Here is a 25,551-nt window from a genome sequence, read left to right as displayed (position 1 = left end):
TCTCCTACCTCTCCAGTACACTTCAGCACAGCTTGACCAAATGAATCGAGATACCATTTCCAGGGTTTGACTGCTGGACTTAATAAAACCCTTTCAGTACAGATTTTTCTTTGTTTTGAGAAAGATAGGTAGATTGAGGCATTGTAAAGTCAGAAGGAGCAGCTTGTCTAACCCCTGCGTGACACAGGCCATAAAATTTCACCCCATGATTTCTGTGCCTCACCATGGCTGGGTGGCAGCGCTCCTTTGGAAAGATCCCATTTTGATAGCAGATTGCAAATGGTGGCAAGTATGCAAAAGCCCCAGTGAACCCTTACAGTCATAGCTTTTCTCTGCCCCCAGTTTCACAAGCCTACTCTTAAATTCTGCTCGAGCTGCTCTAGCTCCCATTTCTTTCCATTGAATCTTACGATATTAGAAGACACCTCACTTCATGCGTGTTTGTAGACCACAACCAAGCAAGTCAACATTTAAAGTTCTCTTTGATACACTCAAAAACTGAGTCAAGTCCCTTACTGTGAGCAGAGCCAAGGCAAGACATTTTGGCAGATGGGTCTCTCTTCCTTTCCTCCCACCCTTCCTTGGGCTCCTCCCAGCCATTGCCATCTGCTCATGACGCCACCACAGACCTGCAGCCCCATTCCTGGGCAGCAGCAACATCTGGCACATCTTGGATGTATGTGCTGCTTTTTGGCAACCTTTGCAAAGGCAGCCTGGGGAGATTTTTTTCGTCCTGCTCCCCTTTGCTACACTTCTGATTATAGTTCAAATCTTCCGTTCCTTCATATCATTTTTTCTCTGCATGATCGCCAATTTGCCAACAACCTTTTAGCGGTGTGGATGTGTCCAGATGATAGCCTGCAGCTCTCCAGCAGCACTTAGTGGCATCCATAGCAGCACCAGGCACAGAGATAATGTGACTGCTAGTGTTTGTCTTCATAGTCTCACAACAGGCACGTGTGTCTGTCGCACGCAAACAGAGCTGCTTCTGGCTAGCGCTGGGCTGTGCCTGTACCCTGCAATATCACAGCACCTTGAGAAGGTGGGTGGCTCAGAAGAGGACTCCCAAGCCAGTGGTCCCTTCTCACTGCTCATGGTGATGAGATGGGTTTGTAGCACTGGGCAGCCACTACCTCCTGTCTTCTGCTTAGTGTCAGTCCTGTCATGACCTTCTTTTTAAGGTTTTCACTGCTGTTGCTGTTCAGTTCCTTCCAGCTGGCAGATGGGACAAAAAAAATTACTTTCTGTCTCCTCCTCTGGCAGAGTGAAGCCTCTAGATCTTAAAACCTATTCTTCCTTTTTTGCTATATCTTTAAATGTCCCTTTTGTCTTGCAGAAAGTGTTCCAGGCACATGTTCAGTCTGTGGATTTTTTTTTTTTTACGTACCCTGCAGCATTTTTTCTTTGTTGCAGAGCGCTGAGGAATGCTTTTGACTGGGCTCCCATCTGGGATGTGGGATTCAAGCAAGCTCTGTGCCGTTCCCAGTCAAATGTTGGTGAGCCCAGATAGGATGTCTGGTACACAGACCTCTTCTGTTACTGAAAGATCTCACACCTTGTGGGAGAAAACTGAGGGTATGGCGTGGGATAGGATAAATGCTGCTGTCCGTGGAATAAAGAAGGATGGTCTCTGGCTGGCACTGTGTGCCTGTCTCCCCTTTGCTGACTGAGAACCAGCAGGTCACAGATCTGACTAGCTGAGGACCGTTGTCTTGGGTCTGACTGGTGCTTGGACTCCTCTATATCTGAGACATTGTGGGATTTTTTTTTAACTGATCTGCAGCCCTTTCCTTTTTAACACTGACTATTGACATCAGGGCTGGAATCACTTATTGTAGATGTTTTGTCATTACTAGTAGTTTCCAAGTCCTGCTCTTGTTTAGGGTATGCATACTCTGTGACCGTCTTCTGCATCTCGCCTCTTCTACAAATTATGTCTGGGTTTCTCAGTGATCTTCAGCTCTACAGGCATCTGCATTTCCTCATAAGAAATCGTGAGCTTCTCTACTTTCTTCACTTAATGTTGGTTCATTCCCAAAGACAGCTTCTGATTTTCCTAATCACTACTGAAGAGAGATGTGGGAAAAGATTCTTATCACGAGAAACAACATCCGACAGATTGCAAATGGTCATAGATTACACCATCTTGGTTTCAACATGCCATTTCTGTCTGAGCTGTAATTTCAAACTTGTTCTCACCCTATTTCTTCTTTTCCATATTTTCCAGCACCCGTGTCTGGGTAAACTCTCTCTTATGAAAAAGCCATTCAGGTCAGAGCAGTCGTGGTGTGCCACGTCAACTGGGTCACCATCCTTAATTGTACCGAGGATCCCAGGGTAAACAGGGTACAGCTGTTTTTTCTTCTGCAGACTAAGTAACAAGTACATTGCTACTAGCTACAGAGAATGCCTTTAATCCTCTCAAGACCTTCTAAGAAGGATGCTACTTGCTTCAGAGGTTGTCTAAAATAGCTTTTATAATTTATTTGACAGTGTCTTTCTTGTCTCATAGGATTATGTGGTAGTGCACATGTAAGATTGTCCTCAAGTTCTCCCAAGATCCTTGGCAGATCCTGGACATCTCTAGAGGAGTTATTTGAAGGAACCAAATTTCCCTGTTGGATTCTGATGACTTTTTTCACCCTTTCTGTCCCTGAACTGTGGTTGCATTATGTGATTATGAAAAATCTAGGCAGGACAGTTGTTCTGAGCCAATGCCCAAGAGACAAAACGCTTCGTATTTCAGTAGGAAGGTGCCTTCTCTTGTAGAATATATAGGTCCCTATGGCTGTATGCATGCCTCCTGCATTCAAGATTGGATTTTTTGAGTTTTCTGCTATTCTTTGCAATACTGGGCTGGGCTGTGACATCTTCCATTCCCTCTTGCTGTCTGTGGCAAGATGATGGAAATTAGTGAATGTCATCTCCCTTCTTTTATGTCCTTCACATTCTTCTCGCTCTGAACCTACTGGATGGAGAAAATCCTGCCATTTCTCTTAATTTTTATTCTTTGTTCCATTTGGAAGCCCTACCCAACATGATAGTCTCCCTGCACTATGATGAGTGCATATCTCAGGGAGGTGACCCTGCTCTAAATTTGCTGATTTACTGGGCAATACTGCAGAGACCACAGGCTTGGAGAATACACTGAGAGCTAGCCCTAAACTCACCTTGCTTTTTGGAACCACTCTTCCCTGTTCACTAGGCTTGGTCAGCTCCACGGCAAACTTTGAGACTTTTCTTATGGGAACCAACTGCAAACAGGTGGGAGCATATAATGTTTGTCTAAGAACTATAAATGACCTTATGCAGGGAAGACAACTTCTACTTCCCAGGGAAAGGAGGATTTCCCATTCTCCCAGACCAGGGAGACCAAGCAATGTCATGTACCTCCTCCAGTCCAGGGCAGGAACTCTTTCTACCACCATTTCATCTCAGCAGGCTTGGGGCTTGGTTGTAGCTCTCACCTGGCAGGACATGCACTCCTGCAGCCTTAGTGATACTAAAACAGGGAACTCTTCACCTTCATGAGGTGACTGCAAGGTGAGATATAGGTTACTACCACTCAGTCCACACAGGACTTAGGTTCTTTGCTTTTGCCTGGCAATGGTTGCAAATGCCCATGCAAATGCTCATGCAAGTGGTCATGCACAGCTATTCTTATCTGGACCAAATCTAAACATCCCTTCCTTGGTATAAAGTCTATTTTCCAAAGTGCAGTTTATGTCATCCTCAAACTATTCATGGGTTCAACTCAAGTTCGCTAAACTGTGTTTCAGGAAGAAGCTTTCAGAATTAGATCCGCAACAGAAACAAGAGGGTAGGTCCCTTCTTTGTTTGTACCACGTTTCTCTCCAGAGAGGACATTTCCTCAGAATGAGGGGTTGGATGAAGGTCCTTCAGACTCTTCTTTTGTGTTTTATATAACATTTTAAAATGTGCATTTGAACAGGGCTTGAGACCTGGTGTCCTGCCTTTGGACAGGTGCTCTGGAGCAATTGCAGATGGTCCATGTGATATCCATGGGGGACAGCCAGCAGCTGAGTTATAAGCATTTCTGTTGATGAACCTGTTAATCACAGCCAGCACCCAGTGTGCTTTGTTAGCAGGAGTGCCAAAATAAGCAGCTCCCCTCTGCTCTGTCTTGGTTTGCTCATCCCTGTCCCTGTGCCATGTGCTCTGTTGTGCCAACACAGCTGTTTGTCTGGCTGCATGGCGAACTGGATCGGGGAGCTGATCAGGCTGAAGTTTTGCTGGATCACTTTTTTTTGCCATATTACTCTTCAGCCAGAGCAATTTTCCTAACCTGACTACTCCGTGGCTCCACAAAGAGCTGAACTTGCAGAAAGCAGGGATTTTGCAGAGGAGCAGCCAGATGAGGTCGGCGTTCAGGTTTAGAATATGTCTAAACCAGAAAAAGCAACCAAGTGTAAAAGCAATAGACAACTAGGATCCCTCAGCAGTCCCAGACTATTTGTTGTTTTCAAAGACCTGCTTCCTTAGAAAGCTCCTTTTGAAGTAATTTGACATGCCATTTCCAGCTCCTGTGTGATCTAAGTCTGTTATTTCCCCTTTATCTGCCTCTGAATGCTCCTGACTGTCTCTCTAAACCTTCCTGCTTGGCAGTACCTCTTCCCATGTAAAGGGACCTGCATTAGTGTGGGATTTAAACTTAATGCTAGAGAAGCTTATGAAGTCTCCTATTTGAGCTTCTTGAGGACTTCACACTGCATTTTCTTTCTCATAAAAATGGCATGTTACTGAGTTTGAAGGATCGGTCAGGTGTAGATCCCTCAGGTGGAAAATCCCTCTCGTAGGCATGAGATAGAGGATAAGGGATTAATTCCTGTCCCCAGTGAAATCAATGTGAGCTTTGCTATTGAGACAGGTCAAATGTCAGTCTCAGTTGCTCGCTTTTCCCCAGGACTTTATGCTTTGTGCTCTCACTATCAATGAATCTCTCTTCCTGTCTCCTTCTCACAAGCTCTCATCCATCCTGATTTGAAGTCACCTCCATTAAGTGGTTGTAACGCTAGCTCTTTGCTGTACTTGCAGAGAGGACACTCCATAAATCTAACATTAGTCATGGCATCTGGCGAGAGATACCAAGGATAGGCTGCTTTGACTCAGAGGTTATCTAACCGTATCAGCCCCTGCGTTTGCCTTTCCTTTCAGAGAACTGAGGTTCCCCTGCAGGAACCAGGGCTCATTTCATGTGAGCTGATGCAACCATGCAGTCTGCTTAGGGCCAGTGCTGACACAACAGCAGTGTAGAGAAACTGCAAGGTGGTCGGCTCCTTCTTCCCTGGGCAGTGTGATTGGACCTGGGCTCCCTTTCCAACACCTCACCCCTCTATCCAGTCTAATCAGGACAAGATGCTTTCAACAAGTAGAAATGGGGGAAGCTTATGTGCTTCGTGACTGGCAGGCTTCATTTTCCCAGGCAGGCACATCTAGACAGGTCTCAGAGGCATGCAGTGACAAGCTGTCCATGTTTGTTGCTACTGGAGACCACAGTGGGATGGAGAAGGGGCCGTGCCTTTGCACTGGGTGCAAGGCTTCCCAGATAATCTCTGCGATGGGCTTCAGCCTCACTTCTCATCGGAAAGGAGGGCTGCACCTCACAGATGGAAGAACGGGACTGCCCAGGATCTGATGGACACTGAGTCCTACATGGGTACTCCTTCCACCACTGTATCACTAAAAACAAAGAGCCAGATCTTGTTCTTGGGCTTTGAGGCCAACTGCCTCAGCACCGCTCATGCCTACTAGGCTAAACTCTTTCAGTCAGGGTTGCTTCATCCATCCTGTCCATTGGGAAGGGTTCCTCCACAGTGCTTACCCCCAAACTGTGCCAGGAATCTTTGTCTGGCAGAGAGCTGCTCCAAAACAGGCGAAAGCAGGGTAACCTCAAAATGAGCCGGACGATGAGGACAGTGCTCATGGTGGGTCTTGGAGATGCTTAAATTTACACTCAGGACCCTTACTCCAGCATAAGACTGGCGTTATCAGGTTTAACTTTTTTCACTTTTAAAATCATTTGAGGTAAACAGGCAAAAATGCTGTGAGTCAGGAATAAATCAGCTCAGATGGCCCATGTGTGAGAGGATGTGTGCCTCTGTTTTAGTCTATCTGTGTTCATATATTTATTCAGATGTAAAAGGTAAAACGTTCTTACATGGATGGCCATAAACCCTCTGTACAAGAAACACTGGGAGAGGCTGGGGAAGGGATCTGGCAGAGAAGAACAGGATGCTGGAGTACATGGGCACAAGTTCATAAAACCAGCAGTTCTCAATCAGTTGTATATCCATGTCTGTTTTAAAATGACCTTGCTTGGAAGTGAAAAACAAGGAGGAAGCGGGAGAAAGGAGGAGAGGGTTAGGATATGATCTTTGTTCAGGGATGTGTCAGAACAGCATGTTGTGTTGTTTTATAGCTGCTGAGGAAAGAGAAGATGGAATAGGGAATGTAAAATGACAGAGAGTGAGTGAATGTGATATTTGCCTGATGTATTTTGCTGGTAATTAGTATAATGCCAATTAGGCATAAGTAATCGTTTTTTTTCTCCTTCAGCTGTGTAAGTTATTGCTTGAAAATATGCCAACTAAACCCAAGATATTAAACTTTGAGGGATACGGAGATCTTTGTTCCTTGAGGATCTCTAGATGAAATTACCTAGACAACGGGGATCTTGACAAAAGCAAGACTTATTATATCTGGAAAGAAAATGCATAAAAGCAAAAGAAATTGTGTATTCTGTGTCTAGCGTCTTGCTGCTTATTAGCCACACAGGAAGGGGCACCCAGAGAGATGCAGATAAATCAGTGAGAGAAGGCAAATATCTTGCCTTTCCTGAAAACAATGCTGCTTCAATGTTATTGTTCACCCTATCAGTTCCCCTCAGCAGCTGGATCCCGAACCCTTCCCGTGTTCAGGCAGGTAAACCCTGCTGCCCACACGTCTTTTATTTTTTCATTCTCCAATCCCCATTTTCTCTCTTTGCTAACCCACATCATAAGACATAAGATTCACGTTGTTTTGTGTCTTGGTCCCTCGGGACATAAACCTCCTTAATGATGATTAATGGCTTCCTTCAAAGGGTCAATTGCTGATCCTAGACCTCTCAAATCACAGATTCTTTTGAGCTCTCTACCTGTCCAGTTCTGGGCTGCTTTTTCAAACAGGTACACCACTGCTTTGCTCAATGCTACACACATATTTTCTATTGCTATGGACTATGCATAAGGAGCAGACCTGCTATTACCATCTTCTGCCTTTTGAAAAATAATCTGTAAAAATTATGCCCTTGGATGAATTCTGGAAGTTTTCATACATCTCTGTTGGACCGTGAAATCAAAATCTTCTCATGATCATCCTGCTGTTGCCTTGTGCTGTGCTTTGGGGGTGACAGAGCTGGCAAATCCCCTTTGCCAATCTGCCTCTAATACAAGGTGATGATGTATCCCCGTTGTTCTGCCAGGATGTTAGGCAGCAGGTTTAATCCTCGCTAGTTCTTTAAAGCGTGTTTTATTCATTCTGCGCCTTTAGGACTGCCTCTGGCAGGTCTCCCTCGAGTGGTGCAAACTTTATTGCATCTAACCTCCAGCAGTCTGTAAACTGCAGCACCCAGGGGTAGCTGGAGGTTGATATTCCCTATCGGAAGCGATTATCCTTCTTTTTCCTGTTCTCCCACAAGAGTGCCTTTCTGCCAGCTTAATAACAAACATAGGGCAGAGCAGTAGTCATCAGGATCTGGGTTATTTTCCTGGGTCTTCCCAAACAAACCATAACCAGTCTGCCCCATTCTTAAACCTCCCCATTTGCATCAGCACACCGATATCCTCGTGTTTGCTCAGAGCTGCACCTTTAGCAAGCTGCATTGGTGTCGGTACCTCCTGTTTTTACATGAGGAGGTGACTTCTCCCCGGCCATGGCCATCAGCGCTGCAAATCCTTTCAATGCCTCAGTGGGGAATCATGCCAGCAAGATGGCAAGTGGTTCAATTCAGAAATGTTAACCACCTGGGTTGATTTCTTGGCATGTATTTTGGCTGCACCACAGGAGGATTTGACCAGTGCATATGCTGCTTCTGCCATGTGCCAGTCACAAAATCTCTCCCCATTTAGCTTCCACGGCAGATTTTCAACCTCTGAGTCTGTGGGTGTTTGAGGCATCAATAACGTGCATTTTCAGCTGGTTTATGGCATATCTCTTCACTGCAGAGAAATGGCCTGGGTAGTTCAGAGGTTCAGGCTCTCCTCCATTAGCTGCTCTTGATCTTTGAGCAATCAGCAGTCAGACACCCTCATTTGGTGTCAGATCATTCCTCCAAATTTTCATGACCATACCCCTGGTCTAATGCTCACAAAACTGCTGTATGTTGGATTTCACGTGCATTTGGTTCGCTGTGGATGGGTGTGGTATCCGGGTCTATGTGGGCATCCTCCATCAGCAGACAGACATTTCCTCCTCAGGGCAGCCCAAGAGCATCAGCCCTGGATTTAGTGCCCATCCCCTCATCCTTCAAATATCTACTGCAAATTCTGGCAAGGATCTGGCCTCTTCCTCCTCAGTGTCTGCATTATGGTTCAGGCAACCAGCGCATTTCTACAGTCAGAACAGGCTGTAAAAAAGCTGAAATTACGAGTGAATGTGCTCAATTTACTTTTAAGCAGCCCAGGAAGGATCTGTGGAAAGAAAACAAAGCGTATGCGTGCAAATCCATACTGTCATTTCCTCTCCCAGTTTCCTTGGGGTTTGGCCTGACTCTCTTCCAAGGGCTCTTCCTTCTCCCCTGCTCTGCTCCTCTCCGGTCTTGGTTTTCTTTGTTTCCAGATCCCCTTGTTGAGGCAAGCCCTTTTCATAAAGTTGTGATTTCTTTTGTCAGTTAAACACCTATGTGACTTCAAAGGCCTTGAACAGCGCTTTGCTGTGTGGCTACCGGCCCCCCTGCAAGAATAATTTCCCCCGATTCATTGTCCTGCTAGTGAAAGATTATTAAATTGTTGATGGAGCTTAACAATGGTTTTGTTCAAAGGCAGACATGCGTATGCCAGTTCTTTTCTCCTTGACACAAGAGCTTTAATACAAGCATACAATGAAAGGCAGCCACCAAGGAGCAAACACAGAGAGTGCTCATCAACCAGACCAGTATCCCCAAGTCCCTGTGCACATGAACTGGTGCACCTTGCAATGCACTCCTAGGCTGTGCATCTGGCTACCCGTTCGCTCCCGTCTGACACAAGCCTGTAGGTGAGGTGAGAAAACTGGTCTTGGTGAAAATTAATTAAAAAAAAATCTTGCATTAATTCTTGCTCATATGATTAGGACACTAGGATTGAGGAACTAGCAGGTGAGCAATGGTGGGAGAGGACCATCCTTTTCAGGAGCAGTGAGAGGACTGTACAGTGTTGGCATAAGGCTGAAACAATTGCTCTATTCCACCGTCTCGGAGCATGCCAAGCACACACATACGTCTCCCAACCAGGCTGCGCCTTCAGAGCAGCTTTTGGAACCTGCAATGAGGATCATTATATAGACTGCGCAGCCTCAGGCTGCTTGACATTTTGTATTATACAGACTTATTTTCGATTGCTTATCACTTCAGCAGATTTCCAGCACTAAAGCTTAAATTTTCCATGCTGGGTTTCCCTCAGGTTGATTTATTTTTCTTTTTTTCTTAAGTTTTAGCAGAGGTGTTCCAGCTGTTTTTTGAGAACAAGACATGCTGTCTCAGCCCGGCTAACAAACTGGTTATAAGAATTTCCTTTCAAGACCCATTAGCTTAACCATGCTTCGGAAGAGAGGTGTGGAATTTGGCACGGAAGCTGTCAGCATCAGTTGGGGATTGTTTGCCCCAAAATGGCTGAGCCTCTCATTGTGTGTATGCCAGCACGCATCCCTGTATCGCTGCGCCCACACACCGTTGTGTGGCCTGCAAACAGCAGCATTTCTCAGGGCTTATGCATCCTTGCCCTCCCTCAGAGACCTGGTGCAGGAGCTTGCTGCAGTTGCTGTTGCTTGATGGGCATCCCTCCTGTTGCTTGATGGCATCCCTCTTGGACATGCCCCTTCCCCAGTACTCTGGTGGTCCCCATTTTTCTTCGGGGTGCTGGGTACTGCATGGCATGGGTTGTTCCTTGCCTATGGGAGGATTGAGCGTGGCTTGTTCTGCCTCTGGGGCATGTGGCATGCATGGGCTCTGGTGTTAGGGTGTATCTGAGCATGCCTTGCTGGGAGAGCTGCTTTGGGGCAGGGTGGGGGGTCCAGGGTCCCGTTCCTGCTGGGGGATGGAGCTAGTCTGTAATGCCTCCCAGCCTGCCTGTGGTGGAGGCAGATTTCTTGGCTCACTCCCAGGCTGACATCGCGGAGGTCCATCCAGAGCTGAGAGGACCCTGCGTCTCCCCACACACCGCGGCTGGAGGACCAGCACTGGGGCTGGGGCTCGGTCCCTCTCTGCTCTCCCCGTCCGCGGGCTGCCAGCACAAAGGCACTCTTTCTTTATCTTCTTCTCCCTTTTATTGTCCTTCCTGGGACATGTTCCCCGCCCTTCTCCTGCTTCTTCCCTGGCAAACTGGCAAAGGCTGCCTCAAGCTCCAGTGCCCTCCCTGATTAGCTGCTGCCGGGAAGGGAAGCACGACTGCAGCTTTAATTAAATGATAAGGGCAGAGCCCCGGAAGTGGGGAGATAAGTGCAGTGCTGTCTGCCACCACACTTGCCCAGGCTCTTTCTAATTAGCTTTGAGAAGCTCTAGAGAGGGAGATTAACCCTTGGCGGGAGGCTGGTTGGAGCGGTGGGCTGCAGCAGACGGAGGGTGCTGAGGCCAGCCCCAGGGATGGGGGGCTGCAAGTCACCTGGAAGCGTGTGTGGGATGTGGGCTGGAGGGGACCCCTCCGTGCGCTCTCCCTGAGCCCCGTGCCTGAGCAGAGGGGCTGGGTCAGAGAGGATTAGACCCCTGCCCTTCACAGTCTCAGGCACAAGGTAAAGCTCAAGGATTAGCCGCTGAGTTTCCCCCTGTAAGAAGCATTTGTTGCTTTAACACATCCTATGCCTGGCAGCTGTGGGGTGGCCTGGGGCATGCGGGTTGCTGCGCTTGCCCCCGCCCGAGGCTTTCAGTGCAAGCAGGACCTGCCCAAGGCTTTCAGTGCCAGCAGACGAGTGTCTCCAGCCTCTGGAGCAGTGGCAGGAGCCATGGGACAGGTCTCTAGTCCCCTCCAGAAGCCGTGATGTGTCTTAATGATACTCTGAGAGGGGAGGAGGGAGATGGGGTAAGAAGACCACTGTATGTCAGCAACCCATAATAATATGGACCAGGAGCTCCCCTGGTCCTGGTGCCACAAGGGCCACAGCCTCAGCTCTCCTGCCATTCACCCAGATGTGGCAGACCCCGGCTGGAGAGTGCATTGCACCGGAGGGCTGGGCACGGGCACCTCGGCTGTAGGCACCCTGTAGCTAGGTCGGCGGGTAGTCAGAGCTCTCACTGGCATGGGTGGCACTGCTCCGGGCCCTGGTGGCCTGGCCCCTTCTGGTCACCCCTCCTGCCATCAGCCGGCAGCATACCGGTACCCGGGGCATGCCAGGAGGCTCTGGGCCATGCATCCATGTGTCCCCAGGGAGCCCCTGGCTGGACAGGGGGACAGGTCAGCCTCACAGACCCAGGCTGGGACCCCCACCGGGAGGGTCTGGGAGAAATCCTATGCACGGGAGGCATGGCAAAGGCAAGGTGGGAATGTGGAAGGAGCAATTGTGTAGGTATTTGGGTAGCAGGAATGTGCATACAAGGCATGCATGAGCTGACAGCCCCTGGGGATAGCAGGTGGTGTTCCTCTGCGTATTTACATAACCATCATTAGCCCTTGCAAGAGAGGACTCAAAGAGCCCTGTGCTCAGACCTGCCCCTCCTCCTTGGGCAGCAGGGGAAGAAGGGCGGCTGCTCTGCTGCCCACAACTTCTTGTCAAGACCTTTGTGCCCTCCTGAAGGTACTACAGGAGTTGTTACTCACCTGGGCTGGATATTGCAGGAGCAAATAATGAGACTGGGAAGATGGTTTGGTTATTGCACGGTTTGGTTTGGTTATTGCGTGACTCCTCGACCTTTCTGGTGGTTATTTGTTGAATGTCTGTTGTCTGTAGGTGTCATGACAAGTTCTTGGTTGGCCAGAGGACAGTGTTTGGATATTATAGGAACCAGAATTTCATTCTGGAGCTAGACTTTTTACAGTGTTTTATACAACATGGGTGAAGAGGATTGCCCAGTAATGCTCATTACCTGGCTTTGTTTTCAGTTGCTTGAAGTTTTGGTGAACTTTAACTGCAAGGACACAGTTTTTCATAGCGGACATATGCCACTTGGCAAATATTTTGAAAAGTGGCAGTGAAATCTGTCCAGATATTTCACTTCCAAAAGGAGGTAGGAAAGAAAATTGCTATTTTTTTCTCAATAGTAAAGCAATCCCCCTATCCTCCGGCCCCACGCTTTAGGGAAGTCATTTTCTGTGATCTCTTGACCCTTTCATTGTACCTTCCCCAATTTCTGCAGGCTGTGGGGTAGAGTCTCATGGCAAAGCCTCTTCTTGCCAAAAAGCCTGGTATATCTCCCAGGTGGTTCTGTCCTCTCCCCCGGAGGTGCAAACTGACCCCAGGGAAAATATTTTCCACCAGAGCGTAATTCTGGTCTGCATCACGAAGCAGACTTTCATGAAGCAAATTAAGACTGTATGGACAATCCTAATTTTGGCATTTCCTAACCTTTGAACCCTGTAATCCTATTAAGGTGGTTCTTAACATAATTATTCAGTAATTTAATGTAATAATTCTGCTTTTTATAGTCCAGCAAAGGTTGAAGCGCCACTGTGCCAGGGTAGGAGGTCATATAAGTGGCACCACAAGCAAAAAATCCGTTATAGGGGAATTGAATTTCTTTCACTGGGTGTCACAGGGATTGCAGTGAAGCTGCGGGGCAGATAGTGTTTTTGGGAGTCCCGCGGGTGCTGTAGTCTGTCACTGAGCCCTGTGAGCCCTGCCTGGTCCCTGCAGGAACAGAGTCAGTGTCCAGAGCCATCCGTCCAGGTGCTGGTGCAGGGTACAGATCCCCTCCTGTTGCTGTGGCGATGTGGCCCTGGGATGCCTGTGTTTCCCAGCCAGCCTGCCACTGTCGCACAGCTGCCTGCAGTTTGCAGGCGTAAGGGCAGTGGGGAGGTGGTCCCTCAAGCTCCAGCTATGGCGAGCAAGGGAAGAACATGTCCTCTGGGAGCCTGGGCTCAGGCCCTCGCTGCTGACAAAGTGGTTTAGCACTACCTGTGTTGGTGAGGCTGAGGCTGGTGGGTGCATCTGTCCACATTAATTACGTGCTGGTTCTGCTGTGATACCCTTGGCAGGATCTGGGAAGTCATTTGCTTTGGTGCTGCAGTTAGTGTGTGCTGTTGTAATATACTCCAGAGGCCATGGTTTGATCCACGCATGCATCTGGGGGCTGACAGGCCATTAACTTTGGAGCAAGCTGTCGGTACTGGTGTTTAGATACTATTGTTTAGCGTGAGGGGAGAGATGCTCAGTGCTACAGGGTCTGGGGGAGATGGCTGTGCACATTATAGCTCTTGACTTTGGTGCCTAGGAGAAATCCATTTGTGTGCTGGCATCAGTCTGAGGATCTTTCTCAGTATTTATTGTAAGAGCAGTTGTTGCTCATTATTGCCCTGAGAGCTGTAGGTGTGGCATTGAACTGCAGTAACCACCTTTATGGGCAGCGTCGGGTCGGTCTCAGATACCAGAAGCCATCTGTCTGCGTGCTGTAGTGACGGTGTTAAGTTTGGAAAGCCATCTGTCTGGGTGTTGTAGTGCTAGAATTGGTCCCTGAAGCCGTCTGTCTGGGTGTTGTAGTGCTAGGAATGGTCCTGCAAACCGTCTGCCTGGGTGTTGCAGGGATGATGTTAGCTCGGTCTAGGAAAAATAGGGACTGATGTGGACTGCAGGGAGCTCTCCGCTTGTGCTTTCAGCTTCCGATATTTCTGTACTCATTGATCTCTGGAGCATTGCTGTGGAAATGGGCAGCAGTCCAGCAGCCTTCCCCAAGGCCTGGAAAGTGAAATTGGTGTTGTGCTTGTGCTGCTCTGGAGGTAGAGGGCTGTGGTCATGCCCAAGTGATGTGGGAATCAGGGGCCAGAAAGGAGACAGACTGAGGAGCTGCCAAAGGCAAGCTTGCTGCTCTGGTCCCATGTGTCCGGAGGGTGGGCATTCCCTGCTGGGGACAATGCACTGGCCATGCCTGCCTCATCTGGGGACCTCGAAGGGGGACTTTGGTGTCTGGACTTTGCAAAGGAGATCACAGCTCCACAGCTTCCCTCTCCCAAAAGCCTTTGCAAAGTGAAGACGTGTTGGGAAGGAGCCAGCAAGCTTCTGTACACCAAAGATGTGAAGAATAGAATGAAATAGAATGGAATAGAATGGAATAGAATGGAATAGAATAGCAATGGGTCTGCTGGTATAAGAAAATGGGATGTTGGGGCACACTATCCAAATAGCTGTACTGTTAGGGTGTAGTGAAGAGGGAACAGCCCACAAAGCAATGGTGCCTGGAGGAAGCAGCACCCCAGGGGAGTGGTATCTGGAGGGAACAGCACTGTAAAACATGGTACCTGGCGGAAATGGCACCATTAGAGCAGCAGAGCCTGGAGGGAAGACAGCAGTGGGGGGGGGAGGCAATACCTAGAGGGAGCAGCAGCACAGAACATGGCACCTGGAGGACGTGGCACTGTGGGGGACCAGCACCTGTAGGCAGCAGCGCCGTAGGGGAATGGTGCTTCCTGGGAACAGCGCTGCGGGGGAACGGCACCTGTAGAGAGCAACGCTGCGGGAGAGCGGTACCTTGGGTAACCGCGCCGTGGGGGACAGTACCTGTAGGGAACAGCGCTGTAGGGGAACGATACCTGTAGGTAGTCACGCTGTAGGGGAGTGGTACCTATAGAGAACAGTGGCATGGGAGAATGGTACCTGTCAGTAGTACCATGGTAGGGGAATGGTGCCTGTAGGGAACAGCGCTGTAGGCAACAGTACCTGTAGGTGTGAGCACTCCAGGGAGCAGTACCTGAAGGGAGCGATGGTGCAGACGAACAGCACCAGTAAGCTATGGTAGAGTAGAGGAATGGTGCCCACTCTCAGGAGCTGTGCTGTAGGAAGGGAGTCATTGGAAAGAGCAGCACCGGGAAGGCTGTTTCCATTGCATAGATGCTGTAGGGGCAGGCAGGGAGGACAGTGCTACTGGGATATGACGTCATGGGAGGTCACCACCATAAGGAATGTCCCAGGATTGGTCTGCAGAGCCCTGAGGGCTCAGTGTGGGAGAAGGGGTATTTCCAGGTGTCCGCACCAGGGCAGTAGAGGTGGTAAAGCTGCCTGTACTGGAGACACTGCATCCTTCCCTGGCTGAAAGACAGCCATTTTGAAAGAAATACCCTGCACACCAGTCCTCAGTTTGCAGCGTGGGGCGTACTCCACCCTCCTATCCCCTAAGCGAGGTTAGAAGAGGTATTGTGCTTTTGGGCTCTCAATGGGGGTAGCTGGTTGAAATTAGCGGCTGATGTTCTCCGTGCTGCCAGGTAGGGAAGATGAGTCTTTCTGATCCAAAGCTTCAGGAAAACATCTTGCTTTGCCTCTAGGCTGCTCTTCCCACAGTGTCATATTCCCCATTTCTCTGTACCACTGAACCTCTCTGGTCCGTCCTAGCATGCTGTGCTTCCCTCCTCCTCCCTTCCGGGCTTCTCTGCATCCTCTGCCTTGCTCTGCTGTGTCACGTCCCCACATTCCCATTGTCTTCCCTCCCAGAGCTGCTCCACTGCATCCCCTCACCTGCAAGATCTGGCCTCCTGTGCTGCATTATCCCTGCTCACCCAGCACGGCACACCACGTGTATGGTGCTGATGTCTGACATGAATGGAAGACAGGGAGAACCAAACCAGGCTGCGGACGTTGCAGATGGTGGCAAAAAAAAAAGTGGTTGAGGCTGGCTCTCAGCCTCTGCTTGTAGCTACCTGGCTTGCAGTGGGCAAGTGAACCTCTGCACCTCTGCAGGAGATGGAAGTGCCTGCTGAATGAGGCTGCATGCTTTTGTCTCCTGTCTAACAGTACTCGAGAGCACTGTTGAATCCCCCACTAAGAGCAATAATACTATTAGAGGAGCCCTTGCAAGTGGCTGCAACAGGATATGTTCCTGCCCTGCATGGGGATATATAGAGAGAAATAATTAGCGGCACCAATATGTGCCTCTTCCCAGAGGAGACAGCCTGGCACAGTCTCCTTCACAAAGAGCAGAGGTGCCCTGTATGTCAGGAGATGAGAACAGCCACGCCAGCATCGAGAACAGAGCCCTGGCGACTGGAGAGAGCTTCCCCTCCTCCAGCCAGAAAGAGGGCCTAAGATGCATCTCTGAATGCATCTCGGTGTAAAACCCCAACTGTGCCCCCTTTTCATCTGAAAAGTTCAAAGGGATGCGACTTCTACTACCCCGATTCATTCCTATGCAATGTGCTGAGGCAGAGCAGCCCTGAGGCAGCTAACAAGAGGATACCAGAGAAATGCAAAGCTATAGAATGAGGGGAGCCAGAAGACTCTGAGGATTGTGAATGCCCAAACAACCATGCAACCCTCCTTCCTGGCTGTGAAGTACAGCCTTCTGGCATGGAAATGCTGATAACAGGATGAGCCAGCCCTCCAAAGGAGCACAGGGAGAGGGCAAAGCTCAGGAAAACAGGGCAGCTGCGCAGGCATAGCTTTTACTTTGCATGGGCAGGATGCCGTGGAGGAATGAGATTCTGGAGAGGGCATGGCCATCCTCTTCATCACCTGGGAACTTCACCAAATTTCAGGGGTTCAGAGTCACAAAACTGCATTCCTGGGGTGGAGGAGGGATCCGAAATCCCGAGTACACTTCGTAAGGTGAAGTAGGCACCTCAGCCCCGAGGTGAGGTTTGGCCTCTGCCTCCTCACCAAACTGCAGGGCATCCAGAATTAGCACTTTATGGGCAAAATTTCCACCAGTGTTTACCCCCAAAGAAAGATTTCTGCTTGTCTGCAGTGGCACATCGAAGTCTCTGAACCACCGGCATACACTGAGAATTAGGCCGTAGGGTCATGTTTGCTCTAAATCACAGCTATTCAGGAATTACACCCTGCCCTGTTCCCGGACTCTTAAAGCGGAGCGGGTTGTGCTCATGGCACATAATACGCTCCTTTAGCGGCAGAGCTCCGATGCCAGCATCTCACTGCAAGCGAAGGGACAATGCTGGAAAAAGACTTTAGTGCCAGAAACAGACAATAGGAAAACCAGAATAAAAGACCCTGAACACAGCGTTCCTGCTTCATCCTGCGATTTCTAAGCTGCCATTGGCACAAGGAAATCACCATAGCTTTGTTCACTGGAGAGGTAGTTTTTATTTCAGTCCTGCCAGTACCCTCCATAGACTCAGCAAAGCACCTTCTGCCAGAGCAAGAAATGATGGCACTCATCCACTCCCCACCCTGGGAGCACGCAGCACCAAGGCATTTCTGGGAGTGGAAATGATGATGAGCCATCTCATTTGACCGGTAGGAAAGTAGATGAGAGATAGACAGCAATATTGCCTGTTGAACAGAAGAAGTGAAAGACAATGTACCATGTCCTCAAACTGACCAAGCCGGTGGCCACTGGGGCATCCTGTTGTCCTGAGAGGAAGATGTGGTGGATCACCTAGGACACAGGCTCCATCCTCTGCTTTGATTGGCACAGAGCAGAGATGAAAACTGAGCTGTCTTGCCTCTGGTTTTGTATCTTGCTTTCTATCTGTAGCTAGGAGAGAGAAACGAGGCAACTTTCCACACGCTCAGGAAATAGGACAGTTGGTCTGCGGCCAGCTCTGAGAATGACCCCAAGGACATGCACTGGCAAGCTATGCTGTCACACTGGCCTATGCAGGCATCTTGTCCCCTGTGATGCTTGGGCTCCTGCTTTTGCACCCTGCAGCGTGAGCATGGCTGTCCCCCACGCATGAGTTCATTGGAATGTGCCGGCTTGCAGCGCATGAGCACGTCAGCGTGCATCCAGCTGGGCTGTCTCCGTGTGTGTGTGTGTGTGTGTGTGCACATTGCCGTCTGATGCACAGCCCCAGTCCCTCTGCACACAGGGGCTTGGGGTGCCACAAGCCAGGTGGCTTCAAGCTTTGCCTCAGGTTCCCATGTGAGTCCTGCAAGGGCCAGTGGGCTCCAGGGAGGCTAGGATAAGGCTGGAGAAACTAGTGAGAGGTCAGCAGTGGTGGCTAAGCAGCCTCAAGGAGGCTGGAGCAGGGCCAGGAGAGGCCAAGGGACTCCTGAAGGCAGTGGGTACCAGAAGTATGCTGTGGGGCTCCGTGCAATGTGGTGGGGAGGGCTGGCAGAGGCTGAAGGGTCCAGGAGGATCCTAAGGGTGGGTGTAGAGACTGGGGGCTGTACAATGATGTGACCCTCTCGTCCTTTTTCTGCTCCTCATTAGAGTCCCCTGAGCGGAGCAGGCTGTGAAGGGGGTCTGCGCTGAGGTATGTCCTTATGGCTTCTGCCAGGATATCACAGCCTATGTGTGCACCAGGGGACGGGACACAGGAGGCGGCTCCCAGCACGGGCAGCAGCGTGGGTGCCAGATCCTCCGCAGGAACCAGAGGGAAAAACTGGGGTGCCTCAACCCCCAGAGGAACTGAGAATTTGGGATACAGTGACTGGGGGTTGTTTTAGGTTAAGATATGCCCACGCACTGGTTTGCTGCTAACTTTGCCCCTTCTTCCATGCCCATCTCTTTAGTTCTCACTTATGACCCTTGTCGACCGTTCCTGGCATTGTATGGAGCCTTCTCCTCCAGAGACCTTCCTCGCATCCGGGGGTTGCCTATGTGTGAAAGCTGTGCCAGGGTGACTCAGGGACACCTGTGTCCGAGAGCCCAAAACTGGTGGCAGGAGTGATGTGATGGTGAGGGCAGACCCCCTAGCATGGTGTGAATGGCTCTGGTTTGCTTCTTTCCAGGGCTGAGAGAGTGCCAGCGGTTCTGTCCTTTTTTGGGAGGAAGGGATTATGTGTACCAGTGTGTATCTGGTGGGAAGGGGCATGCCCTGAGCTGGTGAAAGACCCATATGTCTCAGGTCCCCAGAGCTTCTTAGTATCTCCCTCCATCAATCTGCAGGGCTGTTTGTCATCAATGCAGTGGAATGAGCTCCTGGGTGGAGAGATGGAGAGGAACCAGGAGGGACGTCTGCAAGTCAGAGCAGTCTGAAGGTCATGAGCAGCCCCCCCTTTCATCCCAGCATCAGCACCAGGCTTGATCTGCCAGCAGGTGCTTGTGGTAGTGGGCAGTGATGTGTCCCAGGCAGTGGCAGGGGGCTATGTTTTGCCCCAAGTTGGAGTAGATGGCAAGGAATGGCTTGTGTCTGGGATGGCTCTTGGAGGGACACTCACCTCTGCATGGAAATGCCAAGTTTCAGCCTCTGAAGACTTGTAACAGGTACTCCCTGTGTAAAGGATGCATGGCCAAGGCTCAAGAAAGCCTTGTAGTGTCTGGGGTAGAGGGTGGCTGGTATGTGAGGACACTAGAGCGTAAACTGGTGTAGCTGGTGGTCAGAGTTTCCCGGCTATGCCAGGAGCAGGGAGCTGTTGATGCCCTCAGATACCTGGCTGTCTCAGGGGCAGGTGTTTGGTGCACAGAGAGGCGTGGGTGCTCCTGGGGCAGGGACTCATGAGTACCAAATAAGTCCAGCCTCTCTGGGAGTAGACATGGGTTTGCCCATGTGTGCTTTGCTGTGCTGCAGGATTTCAGGCTCCGCGGGAGATCAGCCAATGTCTGAGGACTTCTGGCTGGGCTTGGGACTCATACTGATGGGTGCCTGGGGAGGCTTGAAGGTGGCCTGGCATGCCTGATGGTGCTCAGGGAATATGGTTGTACCTCAGGGCAGTGAAGAGCCTGCCTGTGTTTAGGGCAGTTCCCTGTTTCTGCATGGTGAAGCCGTCAGTGGTGCCCAAAGGTGCTGGACCAAGGGAGTTCCTGGAGCCTAGCAGGGTCTAGGTGGTGCCCACAGCTGTGGGGTGACAGGTCCGGTGGCAGCCTGTCTCCTGCTGTGCAAATCCAGACTGTGGAGCCCCTCCTGTGCAATGCTCGTCTCCAAAGCGGGTAGGCTCAGTGAGCTCTGCCCCGTGCTCTGCCTCCCTTTTCTCTGCACGCACCCGCTGCAGGGAGGATGCTTGTCCAGGGGGAACTGGGACTGTGAGCTTGGACGGGAGGCATCGGCTGCCAGGAGCCTTGGGTTCCCCTCCCAGCTCTGCCCTCGCTCCCTGGGTGGCCGTGGGTGCGGCTGTCCCCTCCCACCGTGGGAGGGTGCGGGTAGGATGGAGACATCCAGGCTCTGCTGCTCGTCCCTGTGCTCCATCCTCACGTCCTGAGCTGGTGGTACCTGGCTGTGTCTAACGATGCTCTTGCTTGCTTCTCTGCAGATCTCCGGCCTCTGCCCGATGTAGCCATGACTGGGACCTGTACCCGGGAGTGCACAGAGTTCGGCCACTCCGATACCTGCTGGATGCCCGGCCAGTCCTCCCCCAGCCGCAGGCCCAAGAACGCCCTCAAACTCTCTACTTTTGTGCCTTACCAAGACAGAGGGAGTCAAGAGCAAGTCGGGAATGGCAGCCCCAGACTCTCAGAAGAGCGCAGCACCAAAATGGCCAACCTCCGCCTGCTCCCCACGTACAGTGCCTTCTCCAATAGTAGCCATGAGCCCTGCAAGGACTCTCCCATGGAGGAAATTCCTCTCACCCAGACCTCGGACTTCCAGCCAGCCACCACCCCCTCATCCCAGACCACCAAGAGGGAGATATACCTGTGAGGCTGGGCGTGAGGGGCAGGGAGCAGACGCGCTTCTGAGGCCAGTGTCCAGAGGAACATTTTAAAATTCAATGCTTTATCGCTCCGGCGGCCGGTTCTCCAGGCAGTGGGCTCGGTGGACAGCAGGGCAGGGCAAGGCAGGGATGAGAGGAGCGCCTTTTTAACCCGTTGTCTCCTGGGGCCAGGGGTGGGTGGGAAGGATGAAAGCATCCGAAACCTGATTTCCGAGCACTTGTGGGTGCATGTCTCCGAACTGCTGCGTCGCTGGGGAGGGCTGGGCAGGCTCCTGGTGCGGAGGGCATAGCTGGGGAGAAGGGCTTACGTACCAAAGGTCCACGCAGAGCTGGTGGAGTTCCTGGGGCACAGGACGAGGGGTGTCCCCGTGCACGGGGAGCGAGCTGCCTGTCTCTTTGCTGTAGACTCCTGTAAATACGAATCTTAGGAATGACATTCAAGTCCTGCCTGATCGAAACTTTTTATTGTCCTTGAAACAAAAGACGTTTAAACAAAAACAAAAAACACAAAAAGAAAAGAAAAAAAAAAAAAGATAAACAAACCACAGGGAGCAAGTTCCAGCTTTGAATGGTTTGCTGCGTGGAAGAGCCCGCGGGAGCGCAGCGTCCGGCCCACACTCATGTTCTATATTGTAAATAGATATGTGACCAGTCCCTGAAACAGCAGCTGGGGAGCTGGAGGAGAGGGGCAGCATCCTAGCCGGACTGTAGGGACTTTGCTATTTTTCAGCCTGGATCTCTTTCTGAACGTTGTCACTGTGCCCACAAGCTGCAGGGTCCCTAGGGACTGCCCGGTGCCATAGGCGGGGTCTGCTTTGCGGGGGGGTTCCCTGGTGGTGGTCCTGCGCCTGGCGGGTGGAGGAAGGATGGGGAAGCCCCCAGTCAAGGGACCGGCTGGGTCCGGAGAAGCCCTCAGTCCGACTCTGCTGGCAGGGAGGTCGTCATCGGCTGTGGCATCTCAGCCCATCGCCTTGTGCCTCCTCCGGGACAGGGGGTGCCCATGAGGCCGGCTGTGCCATGCCTTCGACCTCCGTCCCGTCCGCCTGTAAGCCACCATTGCCTTTGTGAGGAGGAGCTTTGTCTCAGGGTCACACTGGGGGCCACCGAGCCCCTGCCCGCTGGACTCCCGCTGCCCTTAGGCCACAGGGCCACTCTCACGGGATCCAGCTTTCTCTTCCATTGTCAAAGGTCGACCGGTCTCCCCGGCAGGTCCCCGCTGCCCCAGCATCCTTGGCTCCCTTGCAGGGTACCCAAGCGGGGCAATGCTGCGCATACGGCGGGGAGAGGACCCCCTTGCCCCTCAAGGGACTCCCTGGAGGGGGATGCCTGGGCGCCTTCCTGAGCCTCTCTGCTCCCTTGGGAGCCGGGGCACAGTCCTGTTTTGGGGGCTCCACATGCACCCCTGGCAGGAGGGGTCCAGGGGACTTGCGCCTCATTCCTGGGTAGCCCTTCCTGGTCCTCCCCTGCCAGGACATGGGGCGGGGCTGTGCTGCACCGTTGTTCTTCCCGTACTCGCGCATGCATCGATCGTCTTCATCTCTGGGATCTTTAGGGAGCGAGGCCAGCGGTAACTGCAGGACGGTTCCCCCCGCGGCTCATCTTCGGTCCACGCGGTCCATCACTGCGGGGCTCGCGGATGGCTCTGCCAGGCTTGACTGGCACGGGGACACCGCAGGGACAGGGCACCCCAGCCGCTGCGGGTCAGAGACTGCCCTGCCATAGCTGTAGTGCCTGTCGGGGTGCAGCGTGCCAGGGCCCCCCCTGCCCAGCCTCCTCCACCCTCCAGCATCCCTCTCTCTGAGCAGCTCCTCTCCCTTTGCATCGGCGGTGGTGGCAAGATGTGGCCAGCTCCCCGGTGCGGCTCTGGTGTGGCTCCGGTTGACCTGAGGGGACGCAGTGCAAACTGAGCCTGGGTGACAAGGGAAGGGCAGCAGAAGGCGCCTGCTTGCACCCGCTTCCTCATGCCCCAGCCTTGTTCCTCACCTTCCCCGGGCGGCACCGTGCCACACCGCATCGCCCGTGGCCCCACCACCTCGGGGTGCCACCCGGAGGAGGCAGGACCCTCCTCCCAGCCTCCTGCTGCTGCTCCCGGCCAACTGGCCGGGGGTCCCTCGAGGCAGGTGCGATGCTCTTGGTGGATATCTGTCTGCCCGCCCGTCCGGGCATCCCTGCTCTACCCCTGCCCACAGCGGCTGCCCGGTAGGGCCCACGTTCCCCTGGCCTGGCTGCCTGAGCAGGTCACGCTCCTGAACTTGTTTTTATTGTAGCTCTGTAGTTTCAGGGCCAAACTGGGCAGAATGTGCAATTTGGCCGCGCTGGCCAGGATCTTTGACTCCACTGCCAACTCGACTGCTCACGCCTCCCCTCGGCTCAGGCAGTGGCAGTGTCCAGTGCCCTTCTTGGGGACCCCCTGGGAGAGTGACGTAGCCACATCTGAGGGGTGCTTGTCCAAGACCAGCTTTCCCCGGTCCCTCACCTGTGGGTGGGCTCCCTACCTTCTGTTTGGGGTCACCAGAGGGACCCTGAAGCTCGAAGCCCTGTGGCTGGAATTACTGTCTTGTCTCCTGGAGCACTTGGCGGTGTTCTCAGTGCGAACATGGTGCAAGGGGGGGGTGAGTGCAGAGGGGGTCCCCGAGGGGTGGGAGGGATGGGTGCTGGGGATGCGTGCCATGGGGAGGGGGGTGGGGGGGATGAATCTCATGGGGGTGTACAGAGGGATGGTGGGGCTGGTTCTTTGGAGGGGAGCACAGTGGGGAGAGGGCATGGGTATCTGGGGGATGGGATGAGTGTCTAGGGGGAGCATGGCGGGGGTGAGGGTGGGTCTGTGGGGAAGAACAGAGGGGGCAGTGGGTGTGGGTCCTCGGTGGGGTGCCAAGGGGTGGGAGGCTATGTGGGGTGCAGCGGGAATGGGTCCCTGGGGAGGAAAAGGCGCTGGACATCAGTTTTGGGAGAGGGGGCACTGGGGATTTGTCCCGGGGTGAAGTTGACAGTGTCACTGGGGATCAGTCCTGGGGGAAGGCGAAGAAGAGGTGCTGTTGGAAAGAAGCTCATTTGCACAATTATAAGCCAGAAGGATAAAGCCTCTGTGCACATGGGGGGAGGGGGGGGGAAGCTCCCCACGGGCTCCAGTCTAGACAAGCACAGGGAAGAGGAGGGGGGTTCGACGCCTCTGTGGAGGGGTTCACTGTATCTCACACTGCACTAGGACAAGCCAGGGGTAAAACCAAAGGTGGGAGCCAGGGAGCAGGCGGGCTGCGTGGGAAGGATCTAAGCGACCCCTTTGTAGCTCTTCAGTGTTGGTTCTATTTATACAAGATTTCATTTCCTTGCTTGTGATGCCTTGTTTTTTGTACAGTTTTATGTACATGCAGGTGTAGCTTTTCTAAAGGAGAAATCCTATGGCAGAGTAAAGTACCCAACTATTTTTCAGATGGTGACCTATGTCTAAAGCAATGCCTCTTGCTAAGGTTGTATTGCTCTCAATGTGTGATGCATTTCCCTGTGCGGGGAAGGCTTTGGGCCTTGGGTTTGGTTTTCCCCGGGCGCTGTGAGCACAATTGATTCCCTTGTAATTCTTTCTGTTCAGAGCAGTGAGCATGACACCGTCGTGATCCCCTTTCTGTTCTCTCCTGTTCTGTTTGTTTGCTAAGCTGTCAGATGACCAACTCCATTGTAATTAGCCCTTCCTAAAGCTTTACAATAAAAGTGTGAAAACCTGGGTGCCTGTACCTGACCGATTCTTCCCACATGTTGCATCCTTGGGGGCGGCCCGGGGCATCTTCAGGGAAGAAAGAGCATGGAGGCAGTGAAGAGCCTTGGTGGCTGTGAGGGGAGATACCTTCTCCTGCTGCCCTCCTCCAGGTGCAAGGAGCCCTGGCATGCTGCTTTTGTCTCCCTGCTCCTGTTTTCCAGCTTAAGGATGTTTCTGCACAGGTATGAGTAAGATAATCCCACAAAGCAGTTTGCCACAGACCAGTCTCCTTTATTTAAAACCAAAATGTTTTGGTGAAAAGACATCTTCAGCCCCATGGCTGCCTGCACTTTTGCCTGGTACCACCTAAGGTGGGAACCAGGGAAAGCCCCACCAAACCAGCTCCAGACTCCCCACCTCTATCACTGCTCCTTGGAGACCTGATGCCATTTCCCACCATTTCGCCATCTCCTTTACCATGCATGGTTGAATTTTTTTAGGTAGTTTAGACCCTTTGGAAACAGCTGGGCTACTTCAAACCAGGGCACATTTGCGGCTGCTTCCTACCGTAGCTGCAGAGAGCTTGCTCAGCTATTGTGTTTTCCTGCTTGCCTTTGCACAAGACTGTGCTAGGCAAGATCAATAGCTGTACAGGGTAGTTTCTTAGCTCAGAGTAGTGATGCTTCCCTCATTAGTCAGGTTGCATACGGGTGCTACGTGTCTTGGCTGTGTAGGGCTCACACACAGCACTGCGCCTCTCTCTTTCCTGAGCTACAGGCACTGGGTTTGCCATGGTCTTATCACTAGGCAAAGGCAGCTCTCACCCCCAGCTTGGAAGACACCAGCAAGTGTCCCTGGGAAGGAAGAGTTTCCAGGTGAAGATGTAGACCATCATCCCCTCGGTGGGGTTTTGTAGAGACTCCTTTTCTACCATCCCCTTCTCCCTGGGCTCTCCTCTGGGCCACACAGAGGGGAACTGATGC

General features: G+C 51.8%; 1 protein-coding gene across 1 annotated transcript in view; it reads left to right on the top strand.

The window, feature by feature from the left end:
* Positions 1-20,864, top strand: part of PCDH1 (protocadherin 1) — a 52,766-nt gene extending 31,902 nt beyond the window's left edge. The window contains exon 5 of the mRNA XM_059825289.1: positions 20,479-20,864. Within this exon, the coding sequence (XP_059681272.1) occupies positions 20,479-20,864 (386 nt within the window). The remainder of the gene's footprint in view (positions 1-20,478) is intronic.
* The last annotated feature ends 4,687 nt before the right edge of the window (positions 20,865-25,551 follow it).

The sequence above is a fragment of the Gavia stellata genome, chromosome 16 (genome assembly GCF_030936135.1).
Source record: "Gavia stellata isolate bGavSte3 chromosome 16, bGavSte3.hap2, whole genome shotgun sequence".
NCBI lineage: Eukaryota > Metazoa > Chordata > Aves > Gaviiformes > Gaviidae > Gavia > Gavia stellata.
Note: the sequence above shows the minus strand (reverse complement) of the source record. Positions and strands in the feature narration are given on the sequence as shown.